This window comes from Alosa sapidissima, chromosome 4 (genome assembly GCF_018492685.1).
Source record: "Alosa sapidissima isolate fAloSap1 chromosome 4, fAloSap1.pri, whole genome shotgun sequence".
Taxonomy (NCBI): domain Eukaryota; kingdom Metazoa; phylum Chordata; class Actinopteri; order Clupeiformes; family Clupeidae; genus Alosa; species Alosa sapidissima.
This window is the reverse complement of record NC_055960.1, coordinates 13,407,867-13,420,945: the sequence shown is the minus strand read 5'-3', so window position 1 is coordinate 13,420,945 and position 13,079 is coordinate 13,407,867. Positions and strand designations below refer to the sequence as shown.

Below are 13,079 nucleotides of genomic sequence, written 5' to 3'. Positions count from 1 at the left end.
GTGAATGCTCAGTAGAAAGATTTGGAACTCCTCTGACCAAAAATGCAAGATATCAGTGCTAGATCTAAACTGCATGAAACAAGTATAGCCTAAACCATCCACATATCAAGAGAAGAAAGAGAATATTAGGATAGGAGATCTATCATGGAGCATCAATTGGGTCTTTGAAAAAATCCTTTTCCATAAGAACACCTAAGTAGCTTTTATTTTGATAGCAATGTTGTGAAGTTGCTTCCGGAAATGAACGACGTTGTGTTGCAGTAGTGTTTCTCACGATAAAAGTCAGATAGATCGCTGTTTAGGTTAAGACAAATTCTAACAATCTGCGAATACAAAGACTCAGAGAAGTATCGAAGTTCTTTTTAAGTACTGATTTTAAAAGCTGGGATGAAGAATTTTCCAATTAACTTTAGCTTATTTAATTGCAGGTATTGGAAATTCCACAGTAAAAAGGAAGACATATTTATTAGACATCGAAGTGCAATAAGCGGTAGACAAATACATTTAAATTGTCCTTAATTTAACAGGTTTTGAATAATTCTATGTGTATCTGAATTTAATCGCATTGCAAAGAGATTTGCATTTTGCACTGCTTCGCGTCGTTGAAGGTTGAGTTTGTGACGGGCCGCTGTGTTCGCGGCTGAAGGGGAGGGTTTGTTTGTTGGGATAGGGTAGGGCTAGTTCTAACTTAGCTAGCAGCTAGATAACTGTTTATTCAAGTTCCATAAAGGTTGATACGTCTGGAAAGCGTAACTTCTATGCTTCCTTGAAATTGTCTGTGCGATATTGCTAGCTGGTTAGATTTATCCTGTGAGATAGTTACTGTGCCTATTATGTTGATGGTGTAACCAAAAGGTCAGTAGGCCAATTATTAGCTAACGTTACCGCCAACCAACGTAAACCTTTATTGTTTGGGGTCTGACAGTTAGCTAGGTCGTGTTAGCTAAGTTATCTAGTCACATCAGGTAACTCAGGACTGTTGAGTTTCACTCCAACGTTGTCTTTTGACGGGTTGAAAAGAAAAATGAAACTTTTAGAGAATTCAAGTTTTGAAGCCATCAATTCCCAGCTCACAATTGAGACAGGAGACTGTCAGATCATTGGAAGGTGAGTTGAGTTCACAGATATGTCACTTGTGTTAAATAACGCCGATTTTTAGCTAGATCCAACTCAGCTTGATATACCTGTTGAGCTATTAGAATAAAATATCACACTTAACTTATGATGGACTATTTCCTTCACACAAATATGTGTATGCTCTGCAGGATCGAGAGCTACTCCTGTAAAATGGCAGGAGAGGACAAGCAGATGTTCAAGCAATTCTGTCAGGAGGGCCTTCCTCACGTTTTGGAGGCCCTGTCACCTCCTCAAACCGCAGGCATTAGTCCCAATAAGTGAGTGGATTCAAATATATTGTTATAATGTTATAACAACGCATCAATGAACCATACATTACATTGGTTTTGGCTTAGAGTAGAGTTATTCTGTTAAGTAGACTTATTCTATTTGTGAAGTGAAGTTATAAACAATATTTTAATTTCAGTAACGTTTTGTGTCCTTACAGACTGAGCCACAGTCAGAGCGGAGATGAAGGTGAAGGTCCACTGTCTGACAAGTGCAGTAGGAAAACCCTCTTTTACCTGATTGCCACCCTTAATGAGTCCTTCCGCCCAGACTATGATTTTAGCCGGACCAAAGGGCACGACTTCAGCAGAGAGCCCAGCCTGAACTGGGTATGATTACCACTCAATAAGTAAAATACTGAGGCCTATTTCAATGGCATGCCAATGTATCACAGTAACATCACAGATTCTCTACAGGTTGAATTGTAGCTTATTATTTATACCATTGTAGTAACAAATAGCAATGCTCAGACATCTCACTGTCTCACTGAGGTGATGTGTTTGTTTCGCAGGGAGCACACAATTCAGATTAAGGTGTAAGCGTGTGCTTGGTGAATGTGAAATAACATAAAAAGATGTGTTTGTACTTTCAGGTGTTTAATGCTGTGAATAGCAGTCTGTCTGCAGCAGCAGGAGAGGCCTATAGCAGACTGCAGCCTCTCCTCTGGGAGGCCATCGATACAGAGATCTGCCTCTCTGAGTGTGACATTTACAGGTATGGTTTATGCAGTTGTATTGAAAGGACGAATTTGAATGCATTTTTAGCCTTCAGAATAGCCATTATTTTCCTTTGCATTTCTTTACATGACACTGTTAAGGACTCAGTCTGTTTATCTGTGTCCTGACAGCTATAACCCAGACTTGGACTCAGACCCTTACGGTGAAGAGGGCAACCTGTGGTCCTTCAACTACTTCTTCTACAACAAGAAACTGAAGAGGATTGTGTTCTTCACCTGCCGCTCAGTCAGGTACACGCTGCTTTTTGGTAAAAATGATGCTCAGTTAAGGCTTTGTCTTCAAGAGACATGCAAGTGCTAACCAGAGTAAAAATATATGGACCAGTAGAAGTTACTGTTATACACAATGTTTGACCAAAAACCTGTATGTTACTGTCAAAGTCAGTAGTGGCTTTATACCGTAAATACAATGTTGTAACAGAGCGTTCTGTGAAAGGGCGTGGGTCTCACATGGCTATTTTATGACCAGGGAAATTCAAGCTTCATTAATGATGCTCTGCAATATTCAGTTTATGCACTTACACTTATTGTGGTAATACAACATAAACTCATGACAGTGTCAGTTTCTGACTTTAACCCTGACTCTCTTTGTGTCCTGCAGTCTCTTCATGGCTCCACGAGATTCTGGGATCGGGAACGATCTTGATCTAGAGCTGGACGAAGACTATGAGGAAGAGGAGAACATGGATGAGGAGAGGTGAGACGCCCACTAATGTTCACCACATTCCTTCCAAGTCTACTGGAATCCTCACTTCCTCTGTGAAAGCAAATCTCCTCATTTGTCTGATGTGAAACGTGTGGTGTAGTACAATTGTTGAAATATAAAAGCATAAACTTTCCGGTTTGATTTGACTGAAGTGAGTGTCACATCCATTCTCCTGCTTGAGTTGGTACCAGAGATACCAGCTGTGGAGGACCTCAAAACACTGCTTCACCATGTTTTCTTATGATCTTCTTACAATGCTTATAATCTACATGGTGATCCACTCCGAAATGTATTTTGACCCACGGACATTCTGAAGCATTAGCACCCTAGAAATCAATTCAGAAACGGATTAGGAGGAGCCATTTAATATACCTCAGAACAGTTCTATAGCTCATCCCAATAGACAGGGGGACACACCCATCTTACTGGCATCTTTCAATAAGTGCATGAAGGGAACACGCGTGGCTGTATGAATGCAAGCTCTCACTGTAGTTGTCTTGTAAATTGTTTGAGACATGGTGGGCGAGTGGTTTGCATGCTTGTAAAGGGCCTCAATTCTTGTGCATTCATAGACCGAGCCCTTCTATTGCTGAGCTCTTTATCAGTCTGTCCCATGTGGTAAGCTGTGGGTAGTCAGAGGACCATCTTGAGCCTGTGGGATGTGTGCCAGTATGGTCACTGTGAAGTCTGAACATGCTGTCAGAGATAGGAGAGGGTTGCACAGTCTGGAATACCCCACTGTTTATAACACTGTAAAACTCTGTTATTGTTTTTTTGTATTTGTTTGCTTGACTGGAACTAATCACAGTGCCTGAGTAATATTTGAGCATATAGTTGAAACAGCCCGTGTTGTCTCGGTGGTGGGGTTAACTACAGTCCTATGTTTTGCAGGTGTGGAGCTGTGTGTGCACAGTGAGGATGAGGATGAGGCTGAAGCCGCCTTCTGCCTGCGCAGATAAAGTCTAGAGTTGGGAATGACGGTCCCCCATCCCATTCCTCTGCACTTCCACAACTCCGTATTTGGGTCACAACCCTGAGTGCCACCCTCATGATTTCGTTCGTCCTTGTGAATCCTCTGTAAGCCAGATGGCAAGCAGCTCTTGACTTGGTGTGTGTGTGTGTATGTGAGAAGGGGGGGGGGTCTCTCTGGGGTACTGATTACTGACCCCCTTCTGTTTTATCACCATTCTGCATACACACAGCTGTTTGCTGTGTGTTATGTTTTATGTTTATATCTGACATGTATGTAGACAAAACATCTATGAGGGTATTTTGGAAGAAAGGGGAGATTGTCTCCACACTGACTTCTCACCTAGACTCCCATGTTTAATAGCATAGAGTAATTAAAACATGTAGTATCGTAAGTCAGGGTGAGGACATTCTATGTTTGCTTTCTCTGACAGCCTCTTGTTTTTATGTCCTGCACTCGACCCCAGTCTTGGGTGGGATGTGCACATTCCTCTTAAAGAAATGGATTTGGACGCTACATTACTCCTTTATCCCATCTGTGTTAGACAGATTTCAGCACTATTGTTTTTGTTTTGTATGTCATCCAAACATAATATTTTTGCCATTCCAAAGATTTACGGATGGGGTGGAACAGGCGGTGTAGTTTTATTGGACACCACAAGGGGGCACAATCTACCAGCAACTGAATTTGATGATCAAGCGATGCTTTGAGTTGACTGATCAGTGTTCTTTTCGAGCACCAGTACTGTTTTTTTTCAACTAGTGTTATTTTCTTTCATGTCCGTTGTTCTTATACATGCATGTTCTGTTTCAAATGTTACTGCAGTAATATCATGTTGAATATGTTGTCTTTAATGACATTATTTTCAGCACACTCTATCGTGGAAAAACAACAAACAAACAGGTGCTGTCTAGAATTGCTAAAGGATATTCAGCTTATCCATACAGGAGAACCTGTAAAGGATAGCCTGTTAAAACCTGTCGGAGTTCTCCTTCTAGGACAAACTAAATAAACCTTAAGGGTTCCACGTAGCGGCTTGTTTACATCATATGCTTTCCACCTTGTGGCAGTGCTCAACACACCAAAGCCTCCTGCGTGCAATTCATATAACCTAATTCACATATCTTTTTAAATAAGGTGTTTTGCTTTTAGATGTGTTGCTTTTAGCTATTATGTTAAACTTATAAATGGTATTCACAAGAAGGTGGTGTTTGCATACAATGCTTCTATGTTAAGCGTTTGTAGCAAGAGAGAGCTCCTATAGCTGTGTGAGTGGTATTTATTGTTCTGTATTTAAAGTGTCTCTCTTGATGCCCTTAATTCCTGATATGTTTTCATGTTTTCTTTTATTCTGTTCCAAGAAAAAGGATACATAGAGGGTATTTGTCTTTTTTATTTGTTTTGTTTTGATTTGTTTTTAATCCCTACCCCCTGTGTCAGGTTGTGAAAAAGTTTGTTTTGAGCTGTATACAGCTTATGGTTGTTTTTCCCCCAATAATGTTAATTCCATTGAGACACAAACAAGAGGGATTTTCTGATGTTTGAGACTGTTTGTCCAGTATAGCTGCAAAACCGTGTTTTTTCTCATATTGGAAAAGTGTTTCATCATCTCCTTGTTTTGTTGTTTTTGCGTGTCTGTTTATCAATAGCCATTATGTTTTTTTTATTATTATATTTAGCAAACAGATGCTTTAGGCAACTGTTACATCACAACATGAAAACTTGGTTGTGTGCGTGTGTGGGAGAGTCATCATCTTTGTTGATGCCTCTGAAAGGTTGTTGCTGGAGCTGCGTGCTGTCAGCATCTTATCCCCTTCTTGTCAGCATTTTATCTTGATCTGCGTTGCAAACAGCACGGCTCTCCGCAAATCTAGCCTCTGTTTTCACAACCCTGTCAAGTAGTGTGAATTGGGCAGTCTGTGGGCTGCAAGTTCCACCCTGATAAAAAATTTTGATCAGCTTTGAGGCCAGCTTTGTAGGTTAGTGTAGGTGCTGGTCTCTTCAGTATTTGAGTTCTGTGGTGTGGACATACATTCCCCCTGCATTAATTGAGCACCGTTGGTGTTTCGTTTTTAGTCACTCTTAGGCTCTGTGGCACCGAGTGGGTGTTTGTGGAACAGGCGACCGTTGTCGCCCACCTCTCTCTGGAGAATTGCCTGAAACGCTTCCTGACAGAATGAAAATAGCCATGGCTGTTTTTTTTTTTTTTTTTCTTTTTCTTTTTTTGTTACTTACAAAATGTCCAAAAACAAGAGGTTGGCAGCGTATGTTTCACTGACATGATTTGGTGCTTTGGAATTCCTCTGTTGTCATCTGCAGTGATGAGTGTTGGCATCCCACTGAGCTTCTTGTGATCTAGCAGGTATTTGTGGAAGTGAGGGTTCTTTTTTAAACGCTACTGACAGACGTGTTCTGTTTGATGTTATCTATGACTAACAGGCGAGTGTGAAGAAGTCAGAAAGTACTCAGAGTATGAACGTTGATTTTATTTTAGCGACACTGCCTAATAACTTATAATAAACTGACTCCAGAGGAGTACAAGGCAGACCTCCCTCCTCGAAAAGAAGGGTGAAAAAGAGGTCATAAGGTAGAGAGAATAGTTTTTGTTTGGCAGATAGTCTCAGAACAACACTGAACACCTCATGATACTGGCAGCTTTTGTGAAGTCTTAAGGATTGTATATTTTTGTTCTGTAATAAAAAATTAAATTAATTTGCTTGGCCGTGTGTTGATTCAGTAGACACTTGTGTCCTAAACACGTCTTTTAAGGTCTTGACCCAAGGCAAACGTATCCTCTCGACAAGGTGTAAAGTATTGCCATGTATTTAGGCATTTGTCCACGCCAGAAGCAAGAGAGCTTTGGAAAGGATTATGAGGCAACATTTGCCATTTCAACTCCCTGATGAGGTCATCTTTCCCATCTCTGGGTCTGGGTCCCTCTCTCACCAATACAATATTAACAACTCACTGGCCTCTGGTTGAACCCAATATTGGGCCAAGTCTAGGGTCCTCCACTACGGTCCACATCTGAAACAGTGTGCACTTCCAAATCTTTTTGGCAACTATAAGGCTTAATCATGTAAACAGTGTGTACTTCCAAATCTTTTTGGCAACTATATGGCATAATCATGCATGTAAAGGATGTTACATAATCCATGGCAATTATGTGTTTTTTTGTGCCAAAAAGAACTACATATTCTTCCTATGTGATCATGGAATGGTTTGATAACTATTGATCCTGTTTGATCTTACAGGAAATTTCAAATATCTGGTCAGTCTTGCCACACTACACCACTTTATTTAGATTACTCAAGAACACACTTGCCAAAGAAAATGAGCATGAAACTTTTGTACTGCATTTGATTTTTTATTTTTTTTATTTTACTGGCACTAATGAAATACCTTTCTTCCTAAAAATACATCCACTTGAAGAAACATGGGAAACAAAAGTATGTAGTGTTTTTGTGATTTTAGAAAACAAAACAAAAGTATTTACAGTTTCAAAAAAAAGGTTTATGGTTTCAATGGACATCTTAAGGGCTCAAGAGTTGCATGCTGGCATCACCACAGACAACAAATGTACTGTAATGCCTTTGTTCTGCTGAACAGATTCTAGTTACACCATTTTACCATCCAATGGAAAGTTGCTGTAATGGGGAAAACTAGAGCACTGTATCCTTGAGGGATGAAACCCTTTTTCCACTATGCATACATAATAGACAGTGTAAGTCCCAAGTCATTGCTGAATTGAACAGCAAATCTGAGAGCAAGTCATCATGCGCACCAAAAATGGCTACAACATCACAAAGTCTTCAGATAAAAAAAAAAAAGGTTTTGTTTTGTACAGAATACAGAATTATATTAACTTTCAAAAGAATACAGAACTATAATTAAACCCTTCACAAGGAAAAACAAAGACAGATCTTCAAAAGAGCTACACTGAAGTCAGTCTGAGTTGGGACTGAGGAAAGTGATCAGTCTTTGGTTAAGTATTTCACTCCATTCATCAAGACCAGGTGAATAGGAGGGAAAATAAATGTCAACTATCCAACTGGAAAAGGCACTTTGACTGGTCAGATACGGATACTTGTATCCACTGCAAATTATGTAAACTGTAAAACAACGCAAACAATAATAACAACAAAAAAAAGGCACAAATTGTGCATCAAGTATTCCAGGATTCAAGTTTAAGGAGGTATCTGACAGCTGTCTCAGATTTTGCAAGTTCTTTTTAACAGCTGAGTCAAACTGAGACTAACTAACAATTCAGTGTGTTTAACAACCAATGAAATCAAAGCTTCTCAGAACTCTGTGAGAATACTGCCGAACGTAATGCATTTTCACAAAACATCTGTGGATTACGACTGAAGTCTGGAAAACCTGCTTCTGTGGCTGCTCATGCACCATAACACCAGCCAAGTGACTTTTTTTGTTTTCGTTTTGTTCCGAAGCCTTTTTTGGCTACCCTATTCTGACTAGCACACAGACGTCATAAAAAGTGAAATATTGAACTACTTTTTTTAGTGGTGTGGGGGGTGGGTGGGGGACGCATGGGTCAGGCAGCCTCGAGTCAGGAACACTTTTCTTTTCTCTGCTGCAGATGCTGCCTGCAATCACCCCCCCCCCCCAAAAAAAAGCTTTAGTACCTGACAGGCCAGCTCACACATCACTCACGGCCTGACACGGAGCGATGTGCAGCAGTGGCTGAGCTGAGGAATCCACTCCTCCTCCTCCTCCTCTCTCTCTAGCCCTGACCTTCACATAGCCTCTGATGCAATCCCCCACCTCCCTTGTTCCCTCTCGGGAGGGGAAGCACCAGAGGAGACCGGTGCCGAGGGGAGAGAACACTACAAAGTCATTCTCCTCTGAGGCTAGGGGAGAGCAGCAGGGACAGGACTGTCTTTTGTGGGGTTTTTTTAAGTCATTTCAAGTTCTTTCTTCAAAGGTAGTCTCCGCTGTCCTCGCCGCACCCCGAGTCGGGGACCACCTGGTCAACGCAGTTCCTGGAGCTGAGGTGCGGAGGCACCGAGGGAGCTGCGCCACCGCCCCCGCACAGCAGCCACGGGTGCACGAGGATGTCGGAGGCCTCCAGCCTCTCGGCGGGCGCCTTGCGGAGCATGCAGCAGACGAGTGAGCGGGCGCGTGCCGAGAGCGCCTCTGGGATGGTGAAGGCGCCGCGGCGGATCTTGCTGAATAGCGCGGCCGGCTCCACGTCCTGGAAGGGGTAGCGGCCCACCAGCATGGTGTAGAGGACCACGCCCAGGCTCCACACGTCGGCCGCCTTCCCTGAGTACGAGTGGCGCGAGTTGAGGATCTCCGGCCCCACGTAGGCCGGGCAGCCGTGTTTGTCCGTCAGGGAGTCGTCCTCGCCCTGCAGCAGGCACGAGTCCTCCAGGTTCTGCAGGACCAGCTTGGTTCTGAAGAGAGGGGAAAAAGGGAGAGGGATGGTTATTAAAACTTCTGTTTGAAGTGGTCACACGGAACTGATGAAAAAGCTTTTCGGCCCACTCTCTTGGACTGAGACTAATCTCTCTCAAACACTGAACTTGCAGAATGTGTAACTAAAGTACAGTGAGTGTTTTGAACCCTACATAATATATTCTAAGAAATGTCCAAGCATTCAGTGGAACAAATTGTTTCAAGTGTTTTTTTCTCTCTATAAAATAGTTAAAAATATTGTCTTTTTAAGTACAGAGGAAATGACAATCACTTCCTGCACCTTCAGGTAAGGATTATCTACTACAACAACTACTATATGTCGTTATGACAGACACTAAAAGTTATTGTGAACTAGCAAATACTTGATAAATTGTTTACAAATAATCAGCAGACAAATCTCAAACCAACCTTTGGGGGTCAGTGAAGACAAACTTGCGCAGTTTGAGGTCTCTGAGCACTACGCCGTGTTCGTGACAGTGTGAGACCGCCGTGGCCATCTGGGAGAACAGACGCACTGCCTCGTCCTCCGGCAGCCGCTTGCACGTGCGCACGTACGAGTGCATGTCGCCATAGTTACGCTCAAAGAAGACGTAGACGTTGTGCTCGCCGGTGATGATCTCTGAGATGCGGCAGATGTTGTCGTGGGGACACAGTCGCGTGTATGGTGCAATAAGCTCCTGATATTTCTTCATACAGAACACCTACAGAGAAAAAATACATTTGCTTTATGGTCAATATGGAAATGCTATATATGGAGCAAGACACTTGTGGTGCTACAGTCATGGGTTTAATTCTATAGTAACAATAGCACTGGTACTAATATGCCATGTGCATAACTGAATAAAGCGCTGAAAGACTAATAAGGCAAGACACTCCTCTGTTGACAGTGAATGTGCGCAGAGACATTATGTGCTGTTGAGACTATGACCGGAATGAGAAGGTGCAGATTGATGGCTGTAGGCAGTTTGTGCCACTTCTACATTTAAGGGAGTGTTCCGCATCCTTTCCATTGTTTGTGCCATGTTTAGAAACTCTAATAAACATACAGCTTTTGGTGACTGCAAGCCTTGGTTGTTGTAGGTGTATACAGAGACCACAGGCACAGCTATAGTGACTATCCACTGCAACAGCTGTGGGCATTCTTGGCAGTGCACAGGTGTTAGGAAAGTTTCTCTACTTAAGTCTTTAAAAAAAGTTTGGTCATGTGGTCCCTTTGATTGATTGTTTTTTTTAAATATATGAAATATATGAGGCAGTGCATCCATCAACTCTCTCTCTCTGACTAACAAGTAACAAGCAGCAAATAGTTGCTGAGAGTTGTGCCGTCTGCTCACCTTGCAGGTGTACTCCTGCTCTGTGACGCGATGCACAGCTCTGTAGGTCTGAGTGCCTTCTGTTAACTCCAGCAGGACGTAGGGACCGATGTGGGAGACGCAGTGCTTTTCGGGGCCTGGGGGGCCATGGCTCTGAGACAGGGGCCGGAGGCAGGGGGCAAGGCCAGGGGAGGGGGGCTGGCTCAGTCTGGGGCGCTTGCATTTGAAGGCGTCAGGGTCGTGAGGTTCTTCAAAGTCCACTCGTTTCAGGCGCAAAGGGAGAGTGGGAGTTGTGAGGTTTACGCTCATCTGCAGAAAGCACACATCCATACATTTATAAACTGACCCTTGATTATCTTCATCACACTTCACCAATCTGACACACGCATTCCACCCACCCCTTGATGAACCACTGCAATTTGTAATTATTAGTGTAAGCGGTTGCAGCTGAAAATAGGCCGATACATCCATTAGTCAAGTTACTGTTCATCCGTTTCGAAATGCTGCTTGGTCTGTCTGAGTCATATACACAGTCTATGAAAAGGGACGTCATAAAAATGACGCAAGACTCCGCATGACATCGTTGAGTTTGGCTAAAATGTAGCTCCTTGCAAAAAGGGGCATAAGCCATACGGGAAATTAAATAAATTATTCTTAACTATTTGATTTAATGTAGGATAAAAACATTGTTTCGAAATAATTAATATAACACAGCATTCAAGTTTGATGAGGTCGCAGCGTGACTATGAGTGGCAGGCTACGAGTCCAAACGTTTGAGAATGTTCCTGTGAAATCTAACGAATGTATTTTATAACTATATGTAAAATAAACCACAGAAAAGCAAGAACGAACAACGATATAGATACTGGTGACAATGAAACAAAAGCCGGGCTCTCACAAGAGTGCATGACTAATGTTATAAGTGTGGACAACTCTTACCTCGCTTGAGTAGGAAGACAAAGGGATCCGTTCCTCTCCAAAACAGAGAACAATGGCAAGTCAGCTCAATTCGGGCCAACTTGTCAAAAGCTCATTCTCTGCCAGGTACGCCGAAATATTGGGAAAAATATCCAACAAAAAGTTTTTAAGTAAGGTTGCCAGGGCCGCTCCAAAAATATAACGGATTTGTCTTAACGAAGTGATAGCTTGGGTCGTAAGTTTAAAGAGACTCCCCAATCTATCTTCATACTACTTGGCCATTTAACGTACAGTAACTTGTGGGATCACCACTGGCTGTGTATTGTTTGATAACTTCAGAGTGAGCGTTTGTAGACAAACTCCGACGCCGTGTCTATTTTCTAATCCAAAACAGAAATTAGTCCTTGTCGATTACTAAACCAGTCAGGTTGGCGGCAATAAGTTACCGGTATTCACTTCTGTTCTTTCAGACGTCTTTGTTCCCCGGCTGGCTAGCACAATATTCCCGCTGAATGACTGCTTGCGTGTCCAAAACAAGTTAGTGGGGTTCTCTGCTCTGTTGCTTGAAGTCGTGGTGATTACTGAAGAGGGGTCTCTCGAAATAATACAAAGATTGTTACTCTCGGAGTGAAATTCGAAACGTAGATGGTGACCTGTACACTGCAGTGCTGACAAGGTAATGGTGAGGCAAGAAAACGCAAACTTGTGGGTGCGAAGGTAAATGGCTCCAAAGTCGTGGACGCGCCAGGATCAGAATGGAGAGTCTGACAAAAAGTTGAACAAAAAACAAATGCGCTCCCTTAGGTCACCTGTTATGAAATCCTTTGGATAACAAGTACAGTCCCTTTGGGGTTCAGAATACAAATCAGACGAGCCCCCTCCGCCTGACCGTCCGACTGTGTGATCTCAATTGTGGGACGACTTCTAATATCCTTTCTCTGTTACAGCGAACCAACTTGATGATGCTGTACAGAGAATGATTGCAACATCTTAGCCCCTCCTACCGGTCTGACGACATCTAAAGCTGACCGTCGCAATAGTGAGCGGCGTTGCTCCCATGCGTGTCAGTAAGAAACAGCGTGCAAGACAAACAAATGATTGCATTAGAAACAGATCCGAAAAGGTGTCTTCAAAACTAACAGAACTGTTTTTTTTTACAATGGAGTGCGACTTGAGCGCAAACTGTCTAACGGACTCGGGGTTTAAAATAATTTCTCCAGCGTTTTCTGACAAGCCTGCAGCTTTGCGCAGATTTTGTCAGGCAAGGCTACGTTTAAAAATAATTGCACAAAAGAATAACCCCACCCCTTGCATGACTCGATTGCATTAGTGTAATGTCTCGGCCGAGCCACGGCCCACTAATCTGTTCATTCAACAAAGGTAGGCTACAGGTAGGTTATTAGGCAAGAGATCGAAAGTCGTTTTAAGTGAATGAGGAACAGGCCTTTGTGAAATCAGAAAACACCCACGTGTTTAGGTGTTGCAAAATGACTAGGACTAAGTCTGCCTTCTTTTGCTTGACGATAACCATCCCTGACCTTATTGTAAGATATATAAGTTTGCAGTTTTATATCCTACAACATAGATATTCAT

General features: G+C 42.5%; 2 protein-coding genes across 3 annotated transcripts; one reads left to right on the top strand and one right to left on the bottom strand.

Annotated features, from left to right (window-relative positions):
• Positions 1 to 241: 241 nt before the first annotated feature.
• maf1a (MAF1 homolog, negative regulator of RNA polymerase III a) lies at positions 242 to 6,528 on the top strand. Of its 2 annotated transcripts, XR_006031160.1 has the most exons (8): positions 242 to 1,107; positions 1,266 to 1,394; positions 1,565 to 1,733; positions 1,997 to 2,118; positions 2,252 to 2,371; positions 2,742 to 2,837; positions 3,738 to 6,403; positions 6,441 to 6,528. XR_006031160.1 is itself a non-coding variant. In XM_042088793.1 (7 exons), the coding sequence occupies exons 1-7, from the start codon at positions 1,025 to 1,027 to the stop codon at positions 3,760 to 3,762; spliced, it is 744 nt and encodes a 247-aa protein (XP_041944727.1). In that variant the 5' UTR covers positions 242 to 1,024; the 3' UTR covers positions 3,763 to 6,528. The 2 variants fall into 2 exon arrangements, 1 of the variants encoding a protein (XP_041944727.1); XM_042088793.1 differs by having other exon boundaries at positions 3,738 to 6,528.
• Positions 6,529 to 7,170: 642 nt separating this feature from the next.
• On the bottom strand, positions 7,171 to 12,483 carry trib3 (tribbles pseudokinase 3). Its single transcript, XM_042088792.1, has 4 exons — positions 11,508 to 12,483; positions 10,590 to 10,877; positions 9,664 to 9,956; positions 7,171 to 9,233 (listed from the first exon to the last, which is right to left on the bottom strand). Exons 2-4 carry the CDS (start codon positions 10,875 to 10,877, stop codon positions 8,756 to 8,758), a joined length of 1,059 nt encoding a protein of 352 aa, XP_041944726.1. The 5' UTR covers positions 11,508 to 12,483; the 3' UTR covers positions 7,171 to 8,755.
• Positions 12,484 to 13,079: the final 596 nt, after the last annotated feature.

What these genes read in the sequence shown, in the direction of transcription:
- maf1a (XM_042088793.1), top strand. Translation starts at nt 1,025, where the DNA reads ATGAAACTTTTAGAGAATTCAAGTTTTGAAGCCATCAATTCCCAGCTC. An exon ending in GAGAGCCCAGCCTGAACTGG is followed by an intron (nt 1,734 to 1,996) that starts GTATGATTACCA and finishes TTGTACTTTCAG; the next exon opens with GTGTTTAATGCTGTGAATAG. An exon ending in TTCACCTGCCGCTCAGTCAG is followed by an intron (nt 2,372 to 2,741) that starts GTACACGCTGCT and finishes TGTGTCCTGCAG; the next exon opens with TCTCTTCATGGCTCCACGAG.
- trib3 (XM_042088792.1), bottom strand. Translation starts at nt 10,877, where the DNA reads ATGAGCGTAAACCTCACAACTCCCACTCTCCCTTTGCGCCTGAAACGA. An exon ending in AGCAGGAGTACACCTGCAAG is followed by an intron (nt 9,957 to 10,589) that starts GTGAGCAGACGG and finishes TTTTCTCTGTAG; the next exon opens with GTGTTCTGTATGAAGAAATA. An exon ending in GTCTTCACTGACCCCCAAAG is followed by an intron (nt 9,234 to 9,663) that starts GTTGGTTTGAGA and finishes CCCTCTCTTCAG; the next exon opens with AACCAAGCTGGTCCTGCAGA.